This window comes from Lasiosphaeria miniovina (assembly GCF_030549165.1).
Source record: "Lasiosphaeria miniovina strain SMH2392-1A chromosome Unknown B0T26scaffold_6, whole genome shotgun sequence".
NCBI lineage: Eukaryota > Fungi > Ascomycota > Sordariomycetes > Sordariales > Lasiosphaeriaceae > Lasiosphaeria > Lasiosphaeria miniovina.
Genome location: NW_026848225.1, coordinates 1,738,060 through 1,759,158, shown reverse-complemented (window position 1 = coordinate 1,759,158; position 21,099 = coordinate 1,738,060). Strand labels below are relative to the sequence as shown.

Genomic DNA, 21,099 nt, shown 5'->3' with positions numbered 1-21,099 from the left:
GCAATTTCTCCAGAGTAAAGACCCTACGTGGGAAACTCTGCATCGGCCCGATAATACTTCAATGCTGTTCGCTGGTCGCTCTTACAAGGTAAAACGCCTACTCAGGATATCGTGCTGATATTAGGTGACAGGACATCTAGTGCAAAACCCGCAGGTGAGGGAAGAAGGGCGCGACAACTTGCCATTGGTCCGGGACTTGCTGAGAGTGAGACATTGAGCCTCATTCCAAGAGTGCGAGAACCGGCGTGTGGATAAGCTTCAAGTTGGGGGGCGTCTAGAGTAATCACCTTATTAAGAGAACAAAAGGTAACACAGTCAATCTGACGTGACAGAAAAAGGCGGGAGCCGTTCGGAGCACTTGCTTGTTTCATTCCTCTCCTCTTGTTTTGGGGACGAGGTCTAGGCCTTGGTCTGGGGCCCGGGGAGGATTGAATGCGGGACGGGATGGGGGCTCTCAGCCTGCTGGCGAGATGTCACCAACCCTTAAATAAGCCCGGAAGGTACGCACATACCAGGAGCCTTCGGGTAGCTAACCCAAGCTCCACAGGCGGCCTGACCTAACCTACTGTGTGAAGCTAACCTACATGGTAAAGGCAACGAGCTGCTGATTGCTCGCCCTCCGCCCCACACGTCATGCATCGTTGTTCATTCTTTCAACCGAGCTCCAAACCACCGTTGGGAAAATCCGCGCACCATCATCGTGAACGAACAAAGTCAGGAGAAGCTCCCACCTAAATCATCCCCCGCGCGCAATTATCGACAGCGCCTGGACAACGGCCGACGCCTCGGCTACACAGCTTTGTGTAACGGCACCCACGCTTTTCGACCTTCACCAACCGGAATCTTTGCTTGCTTCACCAGTGGCGCCTTGGCACAGAGCTACTAGCACTCTATCCTCCTTGGCAAAAGCTCGCGAATCGTGCCTCCTCTTTCTCTACCAAGTTACCTCCGTACCTAGGCTGGCCTTTGGCTTGGCAGGCAGCCGCAAACACACTGGACCAGACAGGGAAAATCCAACCGGGCTGACGCCCCGCCATGCGCTGAGGGCTGTCGCTCTAGCTCGACAAAGGCAAAGGGCACCTTGACACACCTCAACCCCACGATGCTGGCTGCATTCATTCCATATCGGATATCCGCCTCATATCTTAACTCGTCGCTGGGCTCCCCAACCGCCGACCGCACCCGCTCCTTTTCGCCGCCCACGCCTTGATTGCCCATCCGACATCCTCTGGTCGGCCCGGATTTTTATCCATAACCACCTACCATACCCTACCTACCCTACCCACCTACCGTGCTGGTGTTTCGAGCTACGCCAGCCCAGCCAGTGTACGGTAGCACGCAGCCTATCCGTACATCACACAGCGTACAAACCTCGTCAAACCCGCAGTCGCAGTAGCACCAGCACCCGCATCCGGTCCTGATCCCGATCCCGATCCCGTCGCCCGCCATGGCGAACCGCCAGGCCATGTCGATGGAGGCGATGCTCGACGAAGAGCGGAGGGAGGTGCTCGCGCTCCTCGAGGGTCCCCAGGCACCGCGGCCAGGCGTTCCCAGCTCGATGGGGGGCCGCGAGCCCTCCCCCTTCACCTCGCCTCGCTCCCCCGTGCGCAGCATGCTAGACATTGGTGACGATGCTCCTCCATCCCCCGTCATCCCCCCTGCTGGCTCGCCGAAAACCAATGCTAAGATAGCATCCCCGCGCATAGCGCCCGTACGGAGCATGCTGGACGTGGACAGTCCTCCGCCACCAGCGGTCCGCAGCATGCTGGACGTCGGCACGCCGTCTTCCTCCTCCTCCTCCTCTAACTTTAAGCCCGTGTTTAGTAACCCCTCGTCGCCCACAGAGCCGAACCTTCGTGCCCATCCGAGGAGCATGTCGGATGCGGCCACGAGGCCCGTCGATTTTGGACCGAGGTCTTCGGGCTCGCGCCTGGACCGTACTTCGGACTACCAATTTGGAAACATCATCACAACCAATGCCGGCCAGGCTCTCCCGAAGAGGGTAACGCAGGGCGGCAAGCGCTCGAATGCCAACTCGTCTTCTATGGCCGAAGTCATGCGAGGCAACGACGTGTCCGGTCTGATGCTACCCGGTGATAGGGGACGCCACTACTCTCTTGGCGGACCGTCGATGCGGCCGGGCAACAAATCCAAGTCCCCTCACAACCGCTTAGGCGTGCGTTCCATCTCGCCCCACAATCTACTGATGGGGCGCCAGTTGAGTCCCGCTGGACGATCAACTATCAACGAGGCCCCAGAGATCGATATCAACAACGCCTACCGGCGCCTGTCAGATGCTGCCCTGGCGAGATCTAGGGGAAGCCTTTCTGAACTGGGGCGGCCGAAAAGATCAGACGACATGGCTGGGAGTGGCCGGTTAGCTAAGGACTACCTGGGCCCCGACGGCGAGTTGTTAGTCGAAGATAGTAGCGAAGATAACGATGAGTCGTCGGATGACGAAGGCGAGCGTGGTAGGAAGGCTGCTCGCAACTTCGACAGTAGGGACCAGAAAAACCCAGGACCGACATCCTCCACTAACAAAGCGGCTCGGAGCCTTATGGCGGCTGCCGAGGAAGAACGTATGTACTGGCCTAAACTCTTCTTCGTCCGCCGTTTAACTAACAGCCCCGGTCAGGCATTGAGGTGGCTTCACGGCAACCTACGTACAAATATCGGTCACTGCTCGACGAGCCAGAGATTACCGTTACGAACCCATCGGGCGAGCGAGTAAAGTCGGGCAAGCCGGGTATCCATCCAGTCACGAGTTTTGACTTGCCCCCTAGGAGTGCTGGCTCGCGCACTCCCATAGACTCGGACACGGAGGCCGACCTCACCGACATCAAAAGAGCGCAAAGGCTCTCGTTTTCCATGACACAAATCAAGGACACGCCCGAGGCCCACCGCACCGTCCAGGTTATCACGCGTGGAGAGTATTCCAAGCTCGTTCAGGAGGCCGAAGAAGAGCATAGGCATCCCCGCAAATATATGGTAGCGACGGATCTCAGTGACGAGTCGACACACGCCCTAGAATGGGCGATTGGGACCGTGCTCCGCGACGGCGACACCCTGGTGGCCATATATTGCGTCGACGAGGAGACGGGGATCGTGTCTGGGGATAACGCCATGGTGCCGGACGATCCCAAGGCAATGAAGGAGCAAGCGGTGGCTATTAATGCTATGGCTACCAACAAGATCCCAACCACACCGGGTGGCACGGCGTTGCCTATGCAGAAGGGCTCCTCGCCATTTGCGCCACTGCTGGCTAGCAACAGCTCGGGCGCTAGTGTTTCGCCGGCGCCGTCTAGCAGAGAGCGCAGCAAGGCCGAGGAAGAACGGTATCGAGCCGTGTACGACATCAGCGAGCGCGTGACGAAGCTTTTGCGGAAGACGAGACTTCAAGTCCGTGTTATCGTCGAGGTTCTTCATTGCAAGAACCCAAAGCACTTGATTACGGAGGTGATCGATCTCGTGAACCCTACTCTTGTCATTCTCGGGAGCCGAGGGCGAAGCGCGCTTAAAGGGTGAGCATAGCCCCTTTATCTCCCCCGTTCTTATTCTTTCCCTTTTGTCGAGATGCAACGCTTACACAGACATGTCGCAGTGTCATTCTTGGCTCGTTTTCCAACTACCTCGTTACCAAAAGCTCGGTGCCTGTCATGGTAGCACGGAAACGTCTCAGGAAGCAGAGCAAGTACAAGCGACTACCAGCCACGCACCAAGTCAATAACATCAACAATCCCGCAGCCAGGAGTCTAGTAAACGCTAAAATTGATTAGAAGGATGTTTTGGCCCGCCACGAGGCAGGAGAAGAATTAGGTCTAAAACTAAAGGGGAAGAGGGGATGTTTTAGCACATCCACAGCGGATTCATTGTATGTACACAAAAGTGTTGGCTGTCTGAGAAAAGGGGGGGCATTTTGACGACGTTGATGACTATGATTTTTTTGCTTTCCCAGTATGGGTCTAGCTAGCGGCTCTTTCACTTTTTAAACAAGCATCAGCGATTACGATATCAGAAAACACCAGCATCCGCAGTTGATCTTTTTTTTGTTTCCTTTCCGGCAGGAGACGGGTGACTATGCTGGCTTGCTGTGTTCGAGACGAGTCACTTCATTTCACTCGGTACATCATGACAGGCCAATCCCTGAATGATTGTTGGCTACCTTATGTATAGAATACAGGCGGCCCAAATGTGTAAGTCGAGAAATGGCGGGGTGATAAGATAGCCTAGCCTACATACCCCGCTACTCTTGAGTTTATCGCCTGTGCCGTCTGTCTGTATGGACATTGCCGAGTCCCGAAGGAAATGATCCGCAAGTCTGAAAGCCGTCTACGTTCTAGTACCTGGCCTCGGGTCTTACAAAATTCTCCCGTGGTGAACTAGTACTTTCTTACCAAGACGTAAGTTGTTTCTCGCGAATCAAAGTGCCGGAAGATTGATTGGTAGCCGTGCGGCCACTTAAAGCGGCCCCCTTCCTGGATGGATAGCGCGGGGACAACGCGCGCGCGGGGTGGTTGGCTGGCTGGGCTGGCGCGGGTTCCAATGCTGTGAATCATCGAGCCACAGAAGCCCATTCGTGTGCGTGTGGAAGGCTCCCAGCCTCTCGTTTTCAGATATGGCCCTGTCATGAATGTTCGCCCATTGGGCATTGCTACTAGCTATCTCTCGCATTTTTCTTTTGGCTTTCCTGGAGGGAGGCTTCGACGGTGTCCAATTCTTGCCCGTCGCGGTCGCCTTTTTTCTTTCTCGCTCTTTTCACCTTCAATTCGACTATCCTTGCGACAATCTGTCGAGGTGTTATATCTCGTAATTTACATTGTATCTGTCTGCACTGCACTAGAACTAGGCAGGCAGCACAGCAACATACAACCAAACAAACAAACAAACAAAGCCTTGTGTCTTCGCTCCCTCCCTCCCTCGCTGCACAAAGCCAGCGAGGAGAGAGACGGACCTATGAGAACCCCAAATCTCGTCCGATGCAGTCTCTCTTCACCGTCAACACCCACGTCTCACTGCTCAGCGTCACCATCGCCCCGAGCGCCTGGGTCGCCTCTCTGGTTCTGGCCCTGGTCTTCCTGTTCCTCTACCTGCCGCCCCTGCCCTCGCCGATCCGCCTGGGCTACCGATTTCTCCGCCGCAGCGCCACCACTGCCGTCGCTGCCGCCGCCGCCGTGGCAGTGCCCCGCGTCGTGGTGTCGAGAGGAGACAGAGGCGGGTATAGCGACGACGACGAAGAAGAGTACGAGGAGAGGTTTGATGCCAGACAGGCCCAGCGGCGGCGACAGCGTCAGCAACGGCAGATCGAGAACAAGCCGCTCCCGCCTCTGATTGCGGACTACGCCTTCAAAAACAGCAGCCAGGGAAGCAGCGGCTCGAGAAAGGAAAAACCGAGTAGCAGCAGCAGTAGCCGCAAACAGCAGCTACGTGTAAGCGGTAACAGCAGCAGCGGTGGAAGCAGCAAGAGAAATAGCGAGAGAGAAAAGGGGGCATCGGCAAGCTCAAGCGCAAGCTCAAGAAACTATGGCGGCGACAGCGACTCGAACGTTCGAAGTGCCACTAGACCATCTCGACGCGTCACTGGAGGACTTCGAGCACTCGACTGGGGGGGAGGAGGAGGAGGAGGAGGACCTGCCGAGCGAGATGGCGGAGGACGACGTTTCGGACTCGGAGGCTTCGGCCGGTGGCTACAGTCCTCCGGCCTGGAAGCGCCTCGGCAACGGCGACCGCAGCAGCGGCTTCTGGCGCAGGAGTAGCGACGACGACCAGCTGACACTGGCCCTAGGGGCGGGAGGTGGAGCGGGCGGCTTTGGCCCCTTTGGCGGACAGCTGCAGCAGCCGGCATACGACTCCCGCGAGTCGAGCCCCGAGTACGAGAGCGCCGACGAGGGCGACCTGATTCTCGCCCAGGCCATCCGCACCCGCCTGCCCCCCGACAGCATGTCCCCGGATAAGGAGCCCAGCCCAGCCCCCGAAGAGTATCACGTTGCACGCCAGTATCTAGCCGACGCAGACGGCGAGGATGTAAAGGTCAAGGTGGAGGACGGTGGCAAAGGCGGCGCGCTAACGACGTTGGGACGCTTCGGGGACAGGAGTGACGTGGTTGGGCAACAAGACGCAAACGCCGGGAATAATAACTGTAAGTGCCACCTATTTTCTTTATTTTATTTCTCTATTTTAGAATGGCCAAGAGAAAGGGGACCCAGCCTTGCGTCTAACCTGATCAAGAGTACAAATTCAAATGTTATCTGTATACTTCTTTCATTGTCCTGTGCAGCTTCGGCTGATGCATGATCCTCAGATTTCCGATTCGCGCTTCGGGCAGAAGTCCTTCAGCGGACGGAGCCCATCGAAGCCGCCATAAACCTTGTCCGGACAAGTTTTGGCGTCATATTTGGCTCGCGCGCGTCCGTGATGATATCGGCCCTAGTTGCTTTCATATCGTACGGGGCCATGCGGTCGCTCTTCCAGCCACCCGCGATGCGACCGGTGCCCGACCTGGTCAAGGTTGCCGGCGTCGCGCGGTCGTTCGAGCCCCTCATCTACTACTCGGAGCGCGGTATCCAGCAGGTCGGCGAGATCCAGGCCACGGGTGTCGCCGTGTGGGATCTCAGCGAGAGCGTCCGCAGTAGCAACATGACATCGGCGCCTATCATGGTGAAGGAGCTCGACGAGCTCAGCGACAGCCTCAAGACGCTCGCCGTTGAGCTGATCAAATTCTTTTCAAGTGTCAACGGAGACATTGATAGGTACGTCGCTCTCTCTTTTTCCCGTGTTACATGACTTCGCGGAATACTCTTCTAACCCGCCCTTGTTAGTATCCTCATTGTGATGGACTGGGCGCGCAGAGAACTCTACCAGTTGCAGCAGCAGCCCTCGCTTCCACTTTCGTCAGCTTTTGACAACATCCACAACATGCTTTCCAACGCCGGCATCTTGGAGAATCCGACGACAGGGCAGGCGACGGCCATAGGAGTCGTTGCCTCGTCCATATTCGGCCCGTCAACGCCGCAGCGCACCAAGCAGACGCTGCAGCGCACATTCCGCGAGTTTCTGTCGGTGCTCGAAGAAGCCATCACCAATGAGCTGCAGCACAGCCTCACCCTCCTGGCGCTGTATGAGTCCATTGACCACCAGTTCCTCAACCTGGCGCGGACCGTGGTGCGCGAGTCGTCGCTGCAGGACGAGCTGCACGACGAGCTGCTGTCGTCGCTGTGGACGCGCATCCTCGGGCCGCGCGCCGCCGACGTCAACAAGTACGACCGCAACCGGCAGCTACTGCTCGGCGTGCGCAAGAACACAGTCCTCAACAAGGAGATCATGATCGCCCACAACCACAAGCTCATGATCCTCAAGGCCAACCTCGAGACGCTGCGCCGCAAGCTCGTCTCCCCCCTCGTCCGCTCCGTCAACAGCTCCACCATCTCCCTCGACGAGCAGATCCGCGGCCTCGAGGACGTAGGCGAGTACCTCGAGAGCGTCCGCACCCGCCAGAAGGGCAAGCTTATGGAGATGCTCTACGGCGGAAGCCGTGGTAATGTTGGCCTCTCGGGGTCGCCTGCTGCTGCTGCTGCTGCTGCTGCTGAGGGAAGTGCATATTATGACTGAAAGACGAGGTTTGGGAATAAGGGGGAGCATAAAGCTGTGTTTGTTTACAGTGTCGGGATTAGTCATGGCGTTTGCTTCGTTCCTTTTCTTTCCTTTTCTTTCCTTTTACGAAATGGGAACCCGGGGACTGACTGGTGGTTGGGGTTTTCTGCTTCCCACTTCACGTCTAGTGGCTTTGTATACGCTACACAGTACTTGTCTGAGTAGTTGTTGGTCTAGTTGATTTGGAAGATGCAAGGTGGTTTAGGAGTTTAAGGGACAACGGCGAGTACTAACTACGTAACTAGCCGGCTACCCTTCCCCTGGCCTAGAAAGGATGGAACAGTAGATCAAATGTAAACCGGGGTAGGTACATGGGGATGGAGGGTTGGATAGGATGGTCAAACAAGCTTTGGGTTAGTTGGACGACTAACTGACTAACTTGTCTGGAAAGGAGTTTTTCGCTTATTTCCGCATGACTTAATCATTTATTGTCACAAGCTCTTTTCCACTTGTTCTTTTCCCTTTGATCTCTTTTTCAATTTTCTTCAGACTCGGGAAAGACAAACTAAGAGCAACTGATGCTCTGGGATATGGATGGGACATAACTCATCACGGCGTACATAACCAACAAAGCATGGGAAGGGAATTAGCCGACTGGTTGACTGGCTGACTGACTCACTGGGTCGGGGATGGGGGCCAGCAAGAGTAACGAACAAACAAACATACATATATATAAATATACTTCGCATGCACGATTCATATTTAGACAGGGCAAATGGTGTCGTTCAGCGCAGATGCTGGGGAGCAGTAGTTGCATAGGTGATTTATTTACATTGCACAAGAGACGGTGAATTAGTCTCTGGAGAAGGCGACAACAGTTTTCCCTCGTGGGTTCCTACAGGTTCACTTTCAGATGGCTCTACAACGGCAAGGTAAACAAAAAAAACACCTATAAGATGTTCCTCGGAGGCTAAAATCAGATACGGATAAAAAACATCAGGTACTGTGATCTGATAGTGTCACGATACGCAATTCTACAGCCACGAACCTCGCCTCACTCCAACCACGGCTAGCAGACTGATGGTAGTATTTTAGTATCTATTAGCTAGTGCTCCTGTTCGTAGAATAACGTCTATCTAGTCCTCTCAAAGACGTTTTTGTGCGATGATGGTCTTCTGCTGACCAGAATGACCGGGGTATTGTGCCGAGCAAGGCCGGCCCTGAAAACTCCAGAGCTTAGCTCGGCAGGACACTCCTGAGAACCGTAACCATAAAACGCCGAGTCGGTCGAAAAGAAAATCCCGCCCTGTCCAGAGATGGACACCTGATGGACCAGATTCTGGCCAAAAAAAAAACAAGTCTATGAATACATGAGGATGACGTATTGATGCCGTGGCAATGGTGATATAATAAGTCGTCGGAGAGACTTCTGACCTCATAAAAGTCTCGTCCAAATTCACCTCACGCCAAGCCCCCTGGCTGGCATCGGATGCAAATATCATGCTGCTACCAAGTCAAGCTGGTATCAAAACTTTTCCAGACCCTGTTGCGAGACCGACTTGAAAGATCCGAAATGACGATAACGAAAGCGCGGCTGAGAAATGAGACCAACCGCCGCCATACCGCCGTAGAGTTAGTGGCAGCCTCGAGATTCACGTGAACGCCGGTTTTAAGCCTTCTCCTCCGACTGCTCATCCTTCTTACCCGACTTGTCCTCGTCTCCCTGGTTCTTCAGGTACTCGTCATAGACGGCCATAGCTTCATTCACCTTGGCCATCAAAGCATTATCATCCTCAAAGCTGGGTCAAGTTAGTGAAAAGGGGTCGTAGAACTTGGTGTAGGAAAACGTACAGGCTGATGAGCTCGGGATTGTCCATCTCCAGCAGCATGCCAGTGATCTTTCCAGCCAGCTCAGGCTGAATAACTTGGATCTTGGGGAAGAGGTTCTCGCCGAGAATCTGCTTTTGTTGCTGCATGTTGGTAGTAGAAGCAAGCTGTGACTGAAGCAAGGCGCTAGCGTTCAGCTCTCCACCCAGGCCGATAGCTCCGGCAGGCGGGACAGCGCCACGACCAGCGCTCATAAAGCTGCCGCCACGGCCCGACATGCCACCACGGGCGGGCAGGTTGCCGTTCTGGGGCCTGGCATTAGGAGGATAGCCAGGCATTCCAGGGCCGCCAACACTCATTCCCTGAGGCATACCGCCGGGAATTCCCTGGATTCCGCGGCCTCCAGGGCCGCCGCGCCCTCCACTAAGAGTGGCAGCTTGCTGCTGCACTTGCTGAATGGCCGCAATGAACTGGGGGTTGTTCGGTTGCGCGTAACCGCCAGGGGGGAACTGGCCCATGATGGGGAAAGGCGGCATTTGCTGCTGGGGAGGCATACCTCCGCGACCTCCTTGCTGGCCGGGATAACCGGGGAACTGTCCTGGCCGACCACCCTGGGCACCGGGCATAATGTTGGCATTCTGGGGGAACGGCGCCATGCCGCGGCCGCCGGCCGGAGGCATGAAACCACCCGGACCGGGCTGCTGGCCCGGGGCGAAATAAACCGGGGGCTGCATGTACTGCTGGGGCATGCCGGCTTGCGCGGCAGCCTGTTGCATCCTAAGCTGGTTGCGAGCTTGGATGCTCGCCTCAAGCTGGCTCTTCCGGACATCCTTGCGCTGGGCCAGAGCAACATAGAGTGGCTTGCCGTTGATCATGCGCTGGTTCATCTCGGCAACAGCCTTGGTGGCGTCATCGGGATTGCTGAAGCAGACGAAGCCGAAGCCCTTGCTCTTGCCCAGTTTGCGGTCTCCCTTTTTCTCCGTCTTCTTGTCGGCGGTCTCCTCCTCACCTTCCTTCTCGCCTTCTTTCTTGTTCTCCTTATCTTTGCCCTCCTTAGGCTCATCCTCGGCCCCGTCGGTCAGAGCATCCCTCATAACCTTGGAAGAAGTGATCGGGCCAAATTCGGAGAACATTTGGCGCAACTTGTCATCGTCAACATCGTCATCCAGGTTCTTGATGTAGAGGTTGACGCCTTGATACTTGTTAGCTTTCTCTTGGCGAGCAGCCTCGTACGATCTCCGCAGTTCTTCCTCGCGCTCGTGCTTTTTCTGAGCGCGGCCGACATAGATCTCCTGGCCGTGAACGTCCTTTCCATTGAGCTCATTGACGGCCTTGGAGGCAATCTCATGAGAAGTGAAGTTGACGAAGCCGAATCCACGGCTCTTGCCCTCGTTGTCGCGAGCGAGCGACGACGACGTAACATCGCCATAGTCTTCGAACAACTTGTGAAACTCCTCGTCGGTCACGTCGAGAGCGATATTCTTGACGTAGATGTTGGTGAAGTTGGCCTTCATCTCTTCGAACTTGCTCTGGCGATCCTTCTTGGGAATGTGGTGGCCGACGTACACCTTCTTCTCGTTCAAAAGCATGCCGTTGACGTGCTTGATAGCCTGCGAAGCAGCATCATCCGTCTCGTAGTGCACAAATCCGTAGCCCTTGGAGTTTCCATTCTCGTCCTGGGCAACCTTGCAGCTGAGAATGTTTCCGAAGGCAGCAAAGGTATCGTGCAGGGCCTTGTTGTCGATGGCGACATCAAGGTTCTTGATGAACACATTGCCCTGGCCTGTCTTGCGAAGGGCGGGATCGCGTTGGGACCACATGATACGGCACGGGCGGCCCTTAATGAGCGTGTAATTCAGTTCCTCGAGCGCTTTCTCACCGTCCGAGGTGGTGTTATAATTGACATAGGCATAGCCGAGCGAGCGGCGGGTGACAGCGTCGCGGCAGACCCGAATGGAGGCGACGGAGCCAATCTGAGAGAACAGCTCGAAGAGCATGGCCTCCGTGACCGAAGGGTCAAGCTCGCCGACGTAAAGGGAAGCCGACGCCTGGGGATGGGGGGCAGCCGAGCTCGGGGTGGGGCCAGCAGTGTCGAGATCATCGCCCTGGTAGTCGGAGCCTACATTGGTATTGATGGCGGGTGTGACCTTGTTGTCACCACCATTCAGGCTGGCATTGCCAAGCTCAGCGGCAAGCTGGTCAACAGCGTTGGGGGCAACAGGAGCGGCCATGATGCTCTCTTGAACTGAAAAATGAAACCGAGTCAGTTTCCAGCTTTCGCACGACTGCGCTGCGAGCGATGAGGCAATGGGATGCGTTGCGACTCGACAAAGCAGACAGCTGTTAAATGAGAATCGGCATACCGTGATGTAGAACTGAAAAGGGCCGTCGGAAGGTGCTTGGTAGGGGAATATCTGCGCGAAGAAAGAAGCCGGCAGACAAAAGCGAGCTCCAACTGGAATAAAGAACGCGACGGGGAAAGCCTCGAAAAGCCGTTGTCGGGTGCTGACGAGAAGGTCTCCAATCGAGGACGGCGCAGTGCGTATCTTCAAAGGTGACGGGGGATGGTGGTTTTTGTTGGAGGCGCGGGTTCAGGAATTTTTTTTTCTTTTATGGGGTTTTTGGCTGGTAGGCTCGTGATTTTTTCAGTGGATTTTCAATTTTTTTTGTCAAGTTTAGAAGAGCAGAAAAGAAGTAGAACAGAACAGAAACCAGTGCGATGGTAACGGACTTATCTGCCTTCTTTCTGTGTGTTTGGGGGGGAGGGCTTGGGAGATAAAGGGTTTGAAGTGGATGGAGAGAAAAGAAAAAAGGCAGCCCACATTGGCGACTGCGGGCAGATTTTTTTTTACCCACGTTCGTTCTTGCCAAAGAACCGTGATTTATGCAATTAGCGAATTACAGACGGCAACCCCAGATTTCCCAGTCCTCGCTCCTTTCCTGGCAGAGAGTTCTTCCATGCCATCCATACACTAAATATACGAGTAAATTTTCCCGCTTCCCGTAAGATCTTCCTCGGGGATGATTTTCTTCTATGTGAATTAAGCTTCGGCCTTGCTCTGATTTTCTCGGTTATCTACGTAGGGTTTGGATTTTGAAGCAGGCGCGCACTGCACTGCAGCTTTGAGCTGTGTCAATGCCGCTTCTCAAGAATCGCAAACGAGCAGCCCCACCCTCAACCGTCTACATATTCCGTACTGTGCAGAAGTTTGAAATGTGGGGCAAACGAATCTTGCACCTCATTCATTTAGCCCGCCGTACGGTGTATTTTAGAGTATCTGAGACTCGAGTCTACAAGCCGTATGGCGTGTCCTTTGTCTCCCGCGAGGAAAAGTGACTTTTCTAGGGACGATCTTTGGGGCGTTGAGGGGCAAAGGTATGAAATATTTATCTAGGAGAGGATGGTGATATCTCTCTAACCTGTAAATGGCTATTAATGGGGCTTTTTTGGTTTCTGCTCTGCGAGAGCCAACCTACAAAGTCTTATCGCTAGCTGACGTTTATCAGAGCCCAGGTGGGGCTTTGTGCTGGCCTCACTGCTCAGTCTCAGCGGAGGAAGCAGCACCTGCGCCGTAGCTTACTGATAGCTCCATCCCCAACAGCCCACCTGCCTTACCTAAGGGTAGAATTGGGCAAGAGAGCTCCAGGGCTGTCACTATAACTAAACGGACAGTGGCCCGAGACCCAAAGGTGCCTTACCCAGTGGATGTCAACTTTCTGGAAGGCAACGAAACGCAACGCAACACAGATATAGTGGCAAGTTGAGGTCCCGTGTCTTCACCACGTAACTTTCCTATATTTGCCCCCTTAAACCATGAGGCACTTTACAGCAAGAGTTTGACAACCTTCCCTCATTGACGAAGCTCTCGGGCCGTGCTCGGGTGCACAGTCCAGCAGTACAATACTCCGTACCTGAGGTACCTTGCTCTCGTGCTGCCTCGAGATCGCTTGCGTCGTTGCCGCACCGCAATCCGAGCTTGTGTTTTGTTTTCCTGTCACGACCCTGCATGATTTGAGAGAAAGGGGTTTACGCCTGCTGCATGTTCACTGTTGAGCTGTCGTGGTTTGCTTCTTGATCAACAAGGTGGTCCGGTCTACCCAGTCTTGTTGGGTGGGCTAACAGTACCTTATTGACTGCCGGGATCCAGCGTCAGTGAATCGTCGAACCACGCCTGGGCAAACAACCCCGCCACAGCAGAAGCATACCCTAGACTGTCACTGCCTGCCTCACCACCTGCCCACCTCCCTACCTTGACCACGCATTACGCACTTGAGGCATCTAGCCATGTTCCCGACCTTCACGGGCAACTCGCGGAGAGCGCGGAACGTCAACCTCAGCGGCCAACGAACCGCCAATCCCTTCACCAACCCATCCTGGGGTGGCCCCAGCACTGCGGCCGCCGGAGCTTCCAAGTCAGTTGCGCTCGCCCAGGCCGAACGTCAGCAGAGGCAGCACGAGAGAGACCGGCTCAAGGCGGCGCTGCGCATTCAAAAGACATGGAGGGGCCACTGCGTGCGATGGAGTTTGAGAGCTTCCCGCCGTCAGGCACTCGACCGACTCTACGATGGGCAAGACGCGGTGGATGCGCAGCAGAGATCTGTGCGGGCCCTTCCTCTTGTCTTGGCCGTCAACGGAGGGGTCAGCCCTGAGGATCACCGCAGACTGGTTTGGGTGGCTCAAGATCTCCTACGGTCCAACTTCAGTGCTTTCGTTTCGGGAGCCGTACATTTCACCCGACTAAACAAGCTTGCCCGCTTGCTGATCGCCTCGCTGGAAGGGTAACACCGCCCCCTTCCTTCCCTTGGAGCATATCGTACCCATGTTTTGTAACCTATCGTCATGCTAACAACAATTGCTATCCGGCAGGTCTGACGTCGCTACCACACTACCACAGACGCAAGTTTTGTTGGAAACGCTGAATGGCATACTAAAAATACGGCCTCGATCGATAGAGCCTGTTCTAGGAAGGTATTGCAGAGTGTTGGGCGAGTGTGGCCGCCATGTTAGCCCAGAATCTCCGTCGCGGGATCTCCTTCGGGCCATCGTGGTTGCACCGCTTATTGCGACTGGCGTCCCAGGTACGTAGCGCCTCTTCCCGCTGCTGGAGGGAAAGCCCTGTTTGCTAACTGTCGTAACAGCGTCATTCACCTCGGCGGCTTACCACGAGTTTGCCCTTTCCTTCTTGACGCAGCCCGATCTGGTCTTGTTTGAAGCCGACGTCGGCTCTTTTGTGGCCGATGTTGACACCGACTGTCTGTCTGAGTCTCTTCTCAACAACCCGCCGGCAGAGCCCAAGACACCTAAATCCTACCTCACTATCTTGTGGCTGCTAGCACATCTAGTTGCGCTGCAAAAGGCCAAGAGGCAGCACACTTGGAACCCAAAATTTCTCAAGGCCTTGTATTTGCTCCTGTCCCTCTCATCTACCCGGATACGAGCAGGCTCTAGAGCTCCCGACTCTCGAGGCTCACGTGAAACTCGAAAGCCTGAGGACATGTTCCATAACGCACTCCCTCCCTACATATTGAATAAACTTTCTTCTTTGATTGATAAGGACGAAATCTCTAGTCTTCTTGACATGTTCACCTTGTACGTCAAACCCACCGCACTGCCCCTGTCTTCCCCTATTGACGAGGTCATGTTTAGATCTTCCTCGGAGTTTGAGGACGCTAGCTTCCTCGCTGGCTACATCCTCACGTTGATCTACTGTTTCCCCACGCTTAGCGACGACATTAGGATGCGCCTGTATCTAGTAGACATGTCTACTCGGCGCGGCTCGCTGCCTGCTCTTAAGTTCTTCTGGAATGCCATGAGCCAGACTTCGATTTTCTCCACTATTGTCTCCAACGAGGAAGCTACCCTCAACGTCTTGCGACAGAAATCGAATTCCTTAGAGTCGTCGGCCGCCAAGACTGATTCGCAGTGGCATCGAGAATGGCGAACTATTCTCTTATTTCTCGAGTTGTATGTCTTTATTCTCCGGCTAACTGACGACGACGATTTTTTCAGCGGCCTTAATTCCCAAGCCAGCGTCGGGAGCACCGCCTTGCGGTTACGCTCAAGTACGCTTTCGCTAGAGGAACTGAAACGCCTCACGCGCTTTCTGAAGCACCTGAGCTTCACGCTGTACTACAGCGCTGCCGAGCTGCTGGAAGCAGCAGCGGGACCTACCAGGAACTTGAGCGGCCTTGATGACTTCTTGGCTTCCCCGGTCCGCCGTAGTAACTCGGTAGATGTCGGTCGTGTCCAGAAGGTATCGACGTTCGTCATCACGGCAGGAATTGATTTTGACGCGTTCAGGAGTCTCGTAACGGCAGCAATGAGAATGCTCTATGAGCGAGATTCTCGGCGTCCATTCCTGCCGCAGGGTCATTGGCTCATGACGTCCAAGTTCGATATGGAAGGCTTCTTCTCTGCCGTCGTACTCGAAGAACAGAGGCAGCGGGAGCTCCGTGAGTCTGGTGAAGATGATGACGACGGCGGGGATGGCGATGAGATGGATACGGATGAGCCCGCCAATCTAACGTTTACGGTTCAAAGACCATCGCTTCACGCGCAGCTGGAAAGGCTGAGAACACAACAGAGAAAGGCCGCCCGGGAGAGGATGCTAGCATCAATCGGCCCGCGACTTGAGATCTTACGGAACATGCCATTTATCGTGCCATTTGAGATACGGGTTCAGATATTCCGGCAGTTCGTTCACCTCGACAAAGAACGGAGAAGAGGTGGGTTTATTGACCCAGACAGATGGAGGCTATGGATACTCGACCAACACGGAGGGGGTTTTGAGCATCCGAACTCGGCTGCGACGCAGGTGCTTGGCCGACACCAGGCACAAATCACCAGAGGCCGCATCTTTTTGGATGCAATGAATAAGTTCTGGGAGTTGGAGGACGGCCTGAAAGAGCCGATTCAGATTACATTCGTGGATGAATTCGGGATGCAAGAAGCCGGGATAGATGGTGGCGGCGTGACCAAGGAGTTTCTGACGAGCGTCACGACCGAGGCTTTCACTCAAGATCAGCGGTTATTTGTCACCAACAGCCAGAACTCGTACTATCCGAATCCATCCGCCGTTGACCAACAGAGAGAGGCGCTTCGGAGAGCCGAGGTTCCCGAAGGCTCAGAGACGTGGCGCGAGAGCTTGGCGGATCTCCTACGGCAGTACGAGTTTCTCGGTCGAATTATTGGGAAATGCATGTACGAGGGCATCTTGATCGATATTGTATTTGCCGGGTTTTTCCTCCTCAAGTGGGCCACGGCCGGCACCGATACCTATCGTGCCAACATCAACGATCTTCGAGATCTAGACGACGAGCTGTATCAGGGCATGCTGCAGCTGAAGAACTATCCGGGCGACGTCAGCGACCTCGACCTCGACTTTACCATCACTGATCAAGTATCGCCGCCTGATATGCCGGTCAGCACTGTGACGCGCAACCTCATCCCTGACGGCGAGAACGTGCCCGTCACCAATGAGAACAAGCCTCTCTACATCAGCTATGTAGCACGCCACCGCCTTGCGGTGCAGCCACACGCGCAGACGCGTGCATTCCTTCGCGGTCTAGGCACAATCATCGACCCCGCCTGGCTCAGCATGTTCAACCAGATCGAGTTGCAGCGGCTGGTGGGCGGCGACAACTCGGAGATCGACGTTGAGGATTGGCGCCGCCACACCTTTTACAGCGGCGTCTACGCCATTGGCGACGACGGCGAAGAGCATCCTACGGTCAAAATGTTCTGGGACGTCGTGCGCGGCCTCGAGGACCGCGAGCGCCGCGACGTGCTCAAGTACGTCACGAGCACTCCGCGCGCACCGCTGCTTGGCTTCAGCCAGCTGAGTCCCGCCTTCAGCATCCGTGACGGCGGGCAGGACCAGGATAGGCTGCCGAGCGCAAGCACGTGTATGAACCTGTTGAAGTTACCACAGTACCAGACCGCCGCTACGCTCAAGAGCAAGCTCCTGTACGCAGTCTCGAGCGGGGCCGGGTTTGATCTAAGTTAGGGGGTGTTTCCCAGAAAGTTGTTGTTTTCTCAAATGTGTTAGATCGCAGATACGCCAGATGAGTATTATAGGAGGCTATAGAGTTTTGAGGGGCAATGGGCGAGCTTTGGACTGAGGCTTTCATGTAATGATATGCAACGCGTTTTGCACATTACGATATCAAGTCTATCTGCCCGCTCTAGATAGTATAGTGCACCTCTAGATTTAATCGGTTTTACGAAGGGCGAGTTCGAGGGGGAGAAAAGACGACGGTGGCGGTTTCACGATGATGGATTATGTTGTGGCATTAACTACTATCACTAATATTACCATTATTATCGAATAGACTGGCGGTCCCTGAGACTGGCGTCTCGTCCTCGTGATTTGAGACTAGCGTCTCTTTCTTGTGATTTGTCGGCTGGTAGCTGAGCGCCAGCAGGTGCGGTTTTCTTTGCCGCAGGTCGAGCATCATCTGCCCGAACAGGCCGTTGGCCCACGAGAACCTATAGAGAAGAAAAATGCTTGTGAGTATTCCGTGTCCAGGGAATAGTTATGTGAACATGGCAGAGGGGATGAGTGTACACGGGCAGCGATGCTGATTACTCACCACTGTCTCGTCCACACCGACTCAGACTGCGTGTTGATCGACTCGTGGATGAGGCCTAGCCCGTCCGTCGACGAGAGGATCTGCCTCAGCGAGTCGACGATCTCATCGTCGTCGTCGCTCGTCAGTATCCGCACGATCAGGCTCATGGGCCACGCCATGCCGGGCCCGGCGTGCGGGCCGCCCGTGCTATACCCGGTGTTAGCTTGCTTGCTTGTTCGTGCAACGTTGTACCACGTTGTGGCTTGGGGAGTTTGGGGTGGGGCCGGGTGGGACGAACGAGTTGATCACGGGCCCAAACATGAAATAGGGGTTCTCCTTGCTGAGAATGAAGCGCCGCGTGTTTTGGTAGACCGGGTCGTGGCGGCTGACGTAGCCGAACATGGGAGCGCTCAGGAGGCTGGGGATATTGGCGTCGTCCTGTTTTTGTTAATGGGCGTTAGCTACCGCTTGGAACAATGCACAGTCGTGATCATGTTTGTAGCTGGCGGGCTTCTTTGTGTTTTGGTCTCGTATTTTGCGATCTGCTTGCAAACTCACGTAGGCACGGGGCTGCGCATACACACACACACGCACGCACACGCACACACACACACACACACATTTCTCCCTAGGACGGCAAAACTGAGGCAAGTCACTGTTCCACTTACCATGACATTGTAGCTGCCGTAGCCATCCACTTCGTACGCGTAGATCTTGCCAAACAGGCGGTGGTTCACCCTGCCGTACTTTTCGATGCCGGCGCGGATGCTGTCGGCAAACACGCGCATCATGCCCGCCTTCTCCGTCTCGCCCAGCGTGTCGACAATGTCGGCGCACAGCGTCAGGTAGCGCGACAGCATCATGTTGCCGGGGATGAAGAGCTGGTAGGTGCAGGCGTCGTCGCTGGGGCGGAAGGCGCTGCGCACGAGGCCGGTGCCGCCGCGCACGGGCGCGCCGACGCCGCCGTTGCACAGCGTCTCGGTGGCCGTCGACGTCGAGCGCTGGAACGTGTACGGCGACGCCGCCACCGACCCGTCGTCGCCGTACGTGCCGGCTAGCAGCTCGGCCGTGGTGTTGAGCACGGCGTCGAGCGCGTCGCTCCACCCGCCGTCGCTCCACCCGCCGACCATGTCCTCGGCCTCGGCCTCGGCCCCTGCCCCCGCTCCCGCGAAAAAGGCCGCGTCCCCCGTGCTGACGTAGTACTCGTGGCTGAGCTGCAAAAACGCGGCCAGCGAGTCGAGCTCGTACTTGCACTCGAAGACGGCCGTCGCGTCGGGCGTCGGCCACACGTAGTCAGCGCCGGAGCCGAGGCCGAAGGCTCCCGTGAGGTTCGCCTCGGCAGGCGCCTGGAAGGCATTGCAGTGCGGCGACGCTTGGATGTACCGCGCCTGCAGGTTGATGGTGCCGCGGAACAGCGAGGCCAGGGACGACGACGAGCCGTTGGCCCTGAGCAGCGACTTGTAGCTCTGGAGCTGGTTGGCGCTGTCCCGGAGCCACATGGCGTTGATGTCGCCGGTGGTGATGAAAGTGAGCTTTGGCAGAAGTTAGTATTTATTACCTAGGCAGCTCCGGGGTCTCGTTGGCTCGACATTTTCTCGTACCTCTTCACCCGTGCCATTGCTAGTAATTCCTAGCTCAAGGTCTGCAGCCTCGACGGTGGCCCTGCCCTTCCAGGTAATGGCGGTATCGAGCGTATTTGGGAAGCAGTTCTCAAACAGCCGAAACAGGTCTGGGTCTTTCACGACCTTCTCCATAGCAGCAATCGTCTCCTCGACCTCGGAGAGGTTGAAGGTGCGACATGGCGGGACTGGGCGCTGGTACGGCAGCCGATACGCGCCCGTCGACGGCGGATCATGGCGTCGCGAGGCATAAGAGGTGTAGTCCGGGCAGGAGACGTCGTCCGGCTCCAAGTCCAACGTGATTTGCGGCGACTGGGGTGATTGTGATTGCAACTGCAACGAGTCAACTGCCCAGGCTCTAGGGATTCCGAATATCTGCAGAGGCAACAACCACAGGGGCACCCTCATGGTTGCTCCAGCTCCAGCTTCACGGGGGCGCACAGCAGCGTGGCAGCGGACACCGCAGCATCACCTTGGGAACAGAATCGAATTGAAGAACAGCAGCGCATTTCCAGAACGAGAGCCGTCTTAGCGGTCTGAGCAGTCGGTCGCGGCGAGCATGTCCATCTATAATAAGGGACCTTAGCGACTTTATTAGGTCGGGCAGGGAGCCAAGGATTATGCCCCTCCCCTAGACAGTACTAGCACGTTGGCCGATATGTGCGGAATATGTGCAATGTGCATACATAGTAGGTAGGCACCCCATCCAGCGTACTCGGCGATAAGGAGTAAGCCCTTTTTAATTAATGGCATATTTGATTGCCTCGCTCCAACGTCAGTCACCATCAGCACTGCTCCCGTCGTGGAAAAGGGTCAAATTTCTGTCCCGTCAGCAGGCCTCACCCATCCAGGAGAAACCCTCCGGCAGGCGTCAGGTAGGGGTACGTCTAGTAGGTAGGGTGGCCGCTGCCTACGTGACGTAGTAGGGGAGCCCATTCCATTTGCAGCCGCGGATTCTGGCTGGTCCGAGGGAGATAAATGGTGGGCAAGCGATCTGGCTGAATGTTGGGCAGACCGACCGTTTTAAGCGATAAGAATCAACGGTTGTAATATTTGGTGACAATATTGTGACGCTGTAAATCCTGCGTGTGATGAGGTCGAGGTTCCCTCAAAAAAGCGCTGGAGAAACAATCCCAACTCGTCACAGACCCTGAGGGGCCAGGCTGGGGTGTGCATTAGATCGGCTTGGCGGCGGGCCGAGGGTGCACCATACATACAATCTGTACAGATTACCTAAGGCAGGCAGCCTGGCTTGCCCGGGACGCTGGAGAGCTTCCAGTTAACAGTGTAGAGATGGAGGGCGGGTGCTATCGCAACTTCAACGGACCTTTGAAGATGAATGGATTTGGAGATCGAAATGGAGAATGGATGCAGGGCCGCACCAGCCATGGTGGACGGCACTTCTGTCAGTTTCAGTCTCATCGTTGTTTCCCTCTCGGGTTTACAGGCGGCAGAGCAGTTGGGTTCGGCAACCAATCACCTTCGAAGTAATGAC

At 55.6% G+C, this 21,099-nt stretch overlaps 5 protein-coding genes across 5 annotated transcripts; 3 read left to right on the top strand and 2 right to left on the bottom strand.

Moving 5' to 3' along the window:
• Window positions 1–1,447: 1,447 nt before the first annotated feature.
• Window positions 1,448–3,776, top strand: B0T26DRAFT_653167 (uncharacterized protein; the record flags this gene model as incomplete). Its single annotated transcript, XM_060438434.1, has 3 exons — window positions 1,448–2,579; window positions 2,636–3,521; window positions 3,602–3,776. 3 exons carry the CDS (start codon window positions 1,448–1,450, stop codon window positions 3,774–3,776), a joined length of 2,193 nt encoding a protein of 730 aa, XP_060292806.1.
• A 1,648-nt stretch (window positions 3,777–5,424) lies between these two features.
• On the top strand, window positions 5,425–7,869 carry B0T26DRAFT_408153 (uncharacterized protein). Its single transcript, XM_060434859.1, has 3 exons — window positions 5,425–6,226; window positions 6,299–6,746; window positions 6,816–7,869. Exons 1-3 carry the CDS (start codon window positions 5,521–5,523, stop codon window positions 7,603–7,605), a joined length of 1,944 nt encoding a protein of 647 aa, XP_060292805.1. The 5' UTR covers window positions 5,425–5,520; the 3' UTR covers window positions 7,606–7,869.
• A 1,303-nt stretch (window positions 7,870–9,172) lies between these two features.
• B0T26DRAFT_408114 (uncharacterized protein) lies at window positions 9,173–11,870 on the bottom strand. The gene is made up of 3 exons (XM_060434858.1): window positions 11,778–11,870; window positions 9,439–11,659; window positions 9,173–9,386 (listed from the first exon to the last, which is right to left on the bottom strand). The coding sequence occupies exons 2-3, from the start codon at window positions 11,643–11,645 to the stop codon at window positions 9,257–9,259; spliced, it is 2,337 nt and encodes a 778-aa protein (XP_060292804.1). The 5' UTR covers window positions 11,646–11,659; window positions 11,778–11,870; the 3' UTR covers window positions 9,173–9,256.
• A 1,691-nt stretch (window positions 11,871–13,561) lies between these two features.
• B0T26DRAFT_408047 (uncharacterized protein) lies at window positions 13,562–17,908 on the top strand. Its single transcript, XM_060434856.1, has 4 exons — window positions 13,562–14,193; window positions 14,282–14,493; window positions 14,554–15,004; window positions 15,062–17,908. The coding sequence occupies exons 1-4, from the start codon at window positions 13,700–13,702 to the stop codon at window positions 17,418–17,420; spliced, it is 3,516 nt and encodes a 1,171-aa protein (XP_060292803.1). The 5' UTR covers window positions 13,562–13,699; the 3' UTR covers window positions 17,421–17,908.
• B0T26DRAFT_678906 (uncharacterized protein) lies at window positions 17,707–20,012 on the bottom strand (the record flags this gene model as incomplete). Its single annotated transcript, XM_060440290.1, has 6 exons — window positions 17,707–17,902; window positions 18,007–18,192; window positions 18,284–18,423; window positions 18,544–18,555; window positions 18,654–19,517; window positions 19,587–20,012. The coding sequence occupies 6 exons, from the start codon at window positions 20,010–20,012 to the stop codon at window positions 17,707–17,709; spliced, it is 1,824 nt and encodes a 607-aa protein (XP_060292802.1).
• Window positions 20,013–21,099: the final 1,087 nt, after the last annotated feature.